Source organism: Elephantulus edwardii, unplaced genomic scaffold (genome assembly GCF_000299155.1).
Source record: "Elephantulus edwardii isolate Elephantulus edwardi_28Jun2011 unplaced genomic scaffold, EleEdw1.0 scaffold00335, whole genome shotgun sequence".
NCBI lineage: Eukaryota > Metazoa > Chordata > Mammalia > Macroscelidea > Macroscelididae > Elephantulus > Elephantulus edwardii.
In genome coordinates, this window is record NW_006400085.1 from 167,084 (window position 1) to 174,609 (window position 7,526).

Here is a 7,526-nt window from a genome sequence, read left to right on the forward strand (position 1 = left end):
AAAAAAATTATGGAAAAGTAAAAGAAAAGATTCTTTCATTGTTTTACAAACCCTCCCCCAGGTCCCCTCCACCATGTAGTCTTTTGGCTAACTTTGATTAGTGTATTTTCTTACATGATAAAGGATGTTATTCACATAGGTGACTGGGCATATGAAATTTTGTTGTGGAGCCAGTTACTAGAAAAATGTGAGTGGAGATTTTCATCCACAGAATATGTGTTGTTTTATTTCTTTCAGAATGTCGTCCTTTCAGGAGGTTCAACTATGTTCAGGGATTTTGGACGTCGACTACAGAGAGATTTAAAAAGAGTGGTGGATGCCAGATTAAAGCTTAGTGAAGAGCTCAGCGGTGGCAGGATCAAGGTAGGCGACCAGGATGAGAACTTGCCTTGTGATCGGTGCTGCTAAAGTGGAGCTGCCTTGGTGGTTCCTAATCCCAGTCTAAGGAGTGTGTCTAGGTTAGCAGGGAATAAAAACACATTTGAACTGTTTTAATCGTATGGTGAAATTGCCTCCAAGGATTTCTTGCCTGAATCTGATCCACCACCCATTCCAAGTTAACACTGACCTACATGGTGATGCAGCAATAGCAATTCTATGTTCTAACTAAAACACCTTTGCCAGAGACTGTCTTTTGTATTGTAAGAAGTCAGGCATGTCGTGTGTAATGACCACTGTGCTGGGAGATGGGATTGATTAATAGTGAAGATCTTTAATGTTCTTTGGCAATATTCTCATGTAACTGAACTAACTAATATTAGCAGGGAGTTACAGTATGTTTCTTTTTATTAACTGGCTAATGAATTTACTTATGTTCCTGAACAGGATTGGGCTTAATAGGGTGTCGTAATTAGGTGCCACTGAATTGACTACAGCTCCCAGTGAATCTGTGAATAGCAGATCTAAACCTTGCCATGTACTGCACCATCTTCACACTCTCTGATGCTTATAAGCCCATTGCCGCGATCACTGTGTCAGTCTGTCTTGCTGAGGGTCTTCCTCTCTTTTGCTCTTCCTCTACCTTTCCCAGGATGATTATGTTCTTTGAGGACTTTTGCTTCCTGACAACGTACCCATAAGTGTAGGAGATGAAGTTTCACCATCCTTGCCTCTAATGACCACTCTGGTTGCTCTCTCTCCAAGACAGTTTTGTTTGTTCTATTGACAGTGCATGGGATGTTTAATATTCAACACCACAATTCAGAGATGTCATTTCTTCTTCAGTCTTCCTATTATAGTCCAACTTTCACATGCATGTAAAGCAATTGAAAAGACTGTGGCTTATGTTAATGGCACCTACTCTTTAAATTAGTATCCTTGGTCTTTAACATTTTGAAGACATCCTTCACGGTAGGTTTGCCTAATGCATGCTGCACTTTCTTCTGTCTTTTGATTTCTTAATTGCTCCTACTATATGTATTGATTGTGAATCCACGTAAAATGAAATCCTTGACAACCTCAGTCTTGTCTGCATCCATCATAATGTTGCCTGTTGGCCCATTCATGAGGGTTTTTGTTTTCTTGACATCAAAGCTGTAGGCTTTGATCTTCTGTGGTGCTTTAAGTTGTCTTCACTTTCTGCAAGAAAAATTGTGTCAGCTCCTCTATGTAAGTTGTTGGTGAGTCTTCCTCCAATGTTGATGCCACATTCTCCTCCAATCATGATGTCACATTCTCCTCCAATGTTGATGGCACATTCTCCTCCAATCGTGATGTCACATTCTCCTCCAATGTTGATGCCACGTTCTCCTCCAATGTTGATATCACATTCTTCTTTTAAATAGTCCAATTTCTTGAATGATTTGCTTAACATACAGATTCAATAGGTATGAAGAAAAGATACTAACTTAATGCATGTTGTTGTTGTTGTTAAGTGCTGTTGAGTCGAGTATGACCTACTGTAGTGACTCTATGAGGAATAGATTTGACCCTAATGCATGCCTTTCTTGATTTGAAGCCATGCAGTGTTCCCTTGTTCTGTTCACACAGTTAACTTCTTAGTCTATTTGTAAGTTTTGCATGAGCATAATTTAGTGTTTAGGGATTCCTTATTCTTCTCAATATTATCCATAATTTATTATGATATACCCAGTCAAATGCCTCTACACAGTCAATGAAACACAAGTAAACCTCTTTCTAGTATTCTCTTGTTTTCATCTAAAACCCATCTAATATCAATAATGATAGCTCTTATTCCAAAATCTCTTGTGAATCCAATCAAATCTCTAGAACCTCCCCTTCTAGGTGGTGTTCTAGTCATTTGTATGTGATATTAATAATATTGTTGGATAATTTTCATATTCTGTTCGATCACTTTTTTTGGAATGGGAACAAATATGAATCTCTTCCTGTTAGTTGGTCAGGTGACTGTTCTAAATTTCTTGGCAGTGAGCCAATCCAGGACTGGATCTTTTTGCTAAATCACCTCGGTTGGTATTCCATCAGTTTGTGGAGCCTTTTGTGCCAGTGCTTTTAGTGCAACTTGGACCTCTCCATGTCCTCTTCAACATTTAATGTACACTGCATTGAAAAAGATGAGGAATAGAACTGTTAAAAGGAATATATGATTAAGTATTATTTGCATAACAACAGTCCAGAATAAGAGCTGCATAGTAAAGTGGACTGGGGCAGGGAGAGTGGGATTGTACAACAATGAAATAATTATTTTTTTCAAAGATAAAAGTGAACTGGGAGGGGGTGGGCAGGGGGTAAAATGTGCAACAGTGAATGAATGGAAATCCCGGTTCTCTATAAACTTTCATTAAAATCTCAATTAAAAGGAAAAGAATACTAATGGTAGAGCAAATCATTAATGTTAAAAGTAAAAATATAAAATAAAGACTATTTATAATTGCCCCCCTCCAAAAAAACCCCATTTCTTGTTTGCTGTTCTGTTAAAACATTGCTCCTACTCCTGGAACGAGATGGTATCTCATTATTGTTTTGAACTGCATCTCCCTGTTACCAGTGATTTTTGAACCATTTTTTTTCATGAGTTTGTTGGCCATCCATATGTCTTCCTGTGTGAAGAGTTTTTTCATATCTTTTGCCCTTTGTATATCTGGGTGATCAATCTTTTCTTGTATTGTGAAGACCCTGTAGTAGTCTATAAACTTTAGATATGAACTCAAGAAAAAAAAATCTATAAAATTGGAAAAGACAACCTCTTCAACACATGATGCTGGCAAAACTGTACATCTGCTTGCAAAAATCTGAAACACGATCCACATCTTATACCATAAAAACAAACTTAAGATGAATGAGAAACAGAATTAAAACCACAAACCATAAAGGTGATTAGATACAAAATAGGAACAAATTTAGAAGCCCTACCATATATAGGCTTGCAGAGATAACCAAAGATGCAGAACCAGAAGAGGATAAAATTAACAAATGGGACTTTGTAAAAATTGAATCACTTTGTGCATCAAAACCTTTTTCCAGTAGAGTGAAAAGAAAGCACACAGTCTTGGAAAAAACATTTGGCAATGACATTTCAACCAAGAGGCTCATAACAAAAGTTTACAAAGTAACATAGGGCCTCCACAAGAAGATGACAGACACAAAATGGGCAAAATGTAGTTTCTTCTAGTATTTTTTTGACAAGTCAGTATTATTTAATTTTATCTCTGCAGTTCTGAAACATGTATTTGTTTAGTTAAGCAAATCAATTAAGTCAGTTGATCAGACTTTTTTTTTTTTAAAAAACCAACCATTTTTTAGTGGTGTGGAAAGATAACTTTTACTTGACATGCATGCTTTATTCTGCTGAATCCATCAGAAGTCAGTCACTGAGGGTGTAGAAGCAAGGAAAACTCAGAAATGTTTCTTTAGGAAATCGCTGTATAATGAAATGATAAGGTATGTACGTAATGGTAAGGTATGTAAGGAATGTAACTGGGAAGGTTATTATACCATTAAGATGAGAGGAAAACCCTCTCTTTTTCTGTATTTAGATTGAAATAATATTCTTGTCAGCTACAATATTATTAGAATGAAAATTTATTGTATTCTTGAACTAAACATAATTTATTTTCTAGCCTAAGCCGGTGGAGGTTCAGGTGATAACCCATCATATGCAGCGCTATGCTGTGTGGTTTGGAGGCTCAATGCTTGCCTCAACTGTAAGTCTTTTTCTAAGTTGTTTCGTATTTTCATTTCTGTGTTCTTTGTTGAGTTTGAATAAATACCATCTTATAAAAATGAAAAGTGTGTATTCTAATTGTGTATACCCCAAACATTGCTATATTTAATATTGTGAAATAAAAAAAATTCTCTAGATAATCTCTCCCTCATTGCCATCAACTCAGAACTGACTAATAGCTGACCCTCCAGCAGATTTTCAGAAACCATAAATCACATGGGAGAAGATTGCCCATCTTTCTCCTGCAGAGCAACTGGTGGATTCAAACCACCTGCCTTTAGTTTGGCAGTGCAACTCATTACCTACTAGGCCACCTGAGTGCCTTCTGTGCATAGTAGGAATTTGTTCTTTTTGGTGATGGAAAAGGTCACTCCAAATGAGAGTGAAGTATACACAGTTTGACAAAGGCAAACAAAACGGCAGAAAAAAGTACGCTAGAGAAAAGGTAATTGGTAATTGCTGCGACATGCATAATTTTTAAAATTCAGCCAAAAAGCCCAGAAGAAATTTGTGTAGAGATATATATGTTTATAGGGATTAGGCAGACAATTCGAAAGATGGGAGAAAGATGGTTAGTCTTTTCTGATGTGATGTACAGCCTCTGAAAACCTGCTGTGAGTGGGTTCTGATTCAACAGCACAAAACAATGAATGTATGACTGTAGGCATATATATGTTTATAGGTGTATATGTGGGGAGTATGTATATGTATGTGCATCTATGTGACTATAGACATATAGTCATGTAATAAAACACATAAAATGTTGTAGTTATAGATCTTTTTAGACATAACCTCATGGGATTGGATTTATTGACTTGAAGGATTAGGGCTGGTCTCCTGGTATATATGAGTTAGTTGGCATAATACAGTTCATAAAGTTCGTTTTACATTCTAGTTTGGTGATTTGAATCTGGGGTCTTAAAATCTTGCAAGCTTCCATCTGAGACACTCATCTAGAGCGAAAGAGAAAGAAAGAAACCAAAGATTCAAAGAAGAATCTTGTCTCTAATACGTGAGCCATGACCTCACCTACTCTGAGATCAGAAGGGCTTCATGCCCAACTAGCACTGCTGACCATTCCAATCATGGCCATAGTACATGGACCCTGATAGAATGGAAAAATAAATGTGGAACAGACTCAAAATTCATAACTAAGAAACAAACTGAGTGGACTAGTAGAGACTAGAGGACTTTATGAGACTATTGCCCTGTGATGGTCTTCAGATTTTGAACCAATACTACTACCTTATAACTAAGTTAAAAATGGACTAAAAAATAGTGAATATAACCCATGAATATAAGGCTGCATTTTAAAAAAAATCACTTGTGTGATACCAAATGGCCAATAATTAAAACAAAGATAAGGGGTCAGGGGCTCGTGGAACAACTAGAACGGAAGTAGTGGGAATGTTCATGCATTTTGAGGACTGTAACCACTGTTGCTGAAGAGCTTGTGTAGAAATTGTCAAATGAGGATCTAAACTGTATTATTAAAATCACAAAAAGCAAGCTATTTAGTAGTTCACGCCTTTGAAAAGGTGAAGATCCTCAAAGAGGAGTCTTCTGAGAGAGAATGCAGGGATTTTTTTTTCCATAAGAAGAATTTTTCATTTGCTTAGTAGTTTAACTGTATTTCCTTTCTGCCTATTTACATACACCTTCTGATTTCTGTTTGTTCTTAGCCGGAGTTCTTTCAGGTTTGTCACACCAAGAAAGACTATGAGGAATACGGCCCTAGCATTTGCCGCCACAATCCTGTCTTCGGAGTCATGTCATAATGTTCACCTTGAGACAGTTCCACAGGTGGCGTCATGTTGGTGAAAGTGGCCTTCAGAACCAGAGGCGACCTTGGTCCTGTACATACTGATGCTCAATGCTGTGTCCAGGGCGTGTGCTTATACCTCAGTGCACGAGGTTTCCTGGACTATCTCAGAGCCATTTCTGTGTCCAATGTTCCATGCCCATTCTTCATCCCTCACTTCCCCTTTCTTACTCCCCTTGTTTACTTTCCTCTTCTCTACCTGAACTTTGATCTGACAAATGTCCTTCAGAAAGAATTCTGATACCACTTTGAAAATTGTTAGGGCAAGAAACACTAGAAAATGGGCAAAATCGCTCCTCCCCAGAAAAGAATATGTAGTGTAAGCGCTTTTGTTCCCAGATTATTTTTGTAAATAAAATGTTATAAACTTGAAATATGAATTGATGTTTATATTTCCTATCATTTTGTATTTTATGGTATTTGGTATAATTGATTCTAAGCACGAATAGATGTTGATGTCATGGAGTTCTGTAAAAAGAAGTTTCTAATTGTGAGGCATGTTCTGATGTTTCTAGGCAAACAGAGTAAAAAGCAAACGTTTTTGCCCCACATCTGCTAGAAAATGATTATGCTTTATTTGGAGTGACAATGAAGTTTAAATACTAAATAGTATTGTATGAGAATTATTGCAGACAATGTATATTTTAGTTTTCTTGTTTAAACTTTCTGGAGTTGTTTTATAGATGATGATGGTTTGTTGTTGGTGAGTGTTGGATGAACTACTACCTTGCAACATTACAATAAAAGTGATTAGAATCTTTACAAATATTTCCTGCTCTAATGTCGTGACCTTTTGATTTTTATCTCTTTGCCTATAATTTTTAAAAAATAATATTGTGGTTTTCCCACCATCCTTCCATAAGGAGAGGATGAGATGATTAAGACCAAGTCTGCAGAAGGGAAATTCATAAAGTGATACAGACTACAGTGCACAGTTCATTACCGAAAGGGGCTCAGATGACCATCTGCTGAGGGATTTTGTTGAGATACACAGAGGAGGGTGGTTTCTAGACAGTTTCTAGTGTCTCTTCTCAGGAATTCAGGATTCTTGATTCGAAGGTTTCAATAAATGACATTTGCTGACTTGGAGATAGTTCGCTAATTATTTCATTCTTCACGTAATAATTATGTTACCTTCCAAACTATCACTTTACTATGTTCTTTCTAAATTATGAGGCATATTATTTGAAAATATGCTTTCATAAATAAACATTTAGTTTTATCATTTAATCAATTTAGTTTAGGAATATAATAAATTCTGTTTGTGTGGATCATAACAAGTTATAGCTAACATTGAGAAGAATGGGAATCCCAGAACATTTTAATTGTGCCTGTGAGAAACCTGTACCTAGAACAAGAGCTGTAGTGCCAACAGAGAAATACTACAAGGTTTAAAATTAAGAAAGCAGTGCATGAACATTTTATCCTTTCTCCATACCTATTCAGTCCATACGCTGGGCAAATTAACTGAGAAGCTGGACTCTGAAGAAAAAAGAATGTGACATGAAGATTTGAGGAAGACTCATCAGTAACCTTTGATATACAGATGACACAACCTTG

At 36.6% G+C, this 7,526-nt stretch overlaps 1 protein-coding gene across 1 annotated transcript in view; it reads left to right on the top strand.

Moving 5' to 3' along the window:
* ACTR3B (ARP3 actin-related protein 3 homolog B (yeast)) overlaps positions 1-5,922 on the top strand; it is a 151,676-nt gene extending 145,754 nt beyond the window's left edge. The window contains exons 10-12 of the mRNA XM_006901576.1: positions 238-363; positions 4,041-4,124; positions 5,827-5,922. Coding sequence (XP_006901638.1) covers positions 238-363; positions 4,041-4,124; positions 5,827-5,922 — 306 coding nt within the window. The remainder of the gene's footprint in view (positions 1-237; positions 364-4,040; positions 4,125-5,826) is intronic.
* Positions 5,923-7,526: the final 1,604 nt, after the last annotated feature.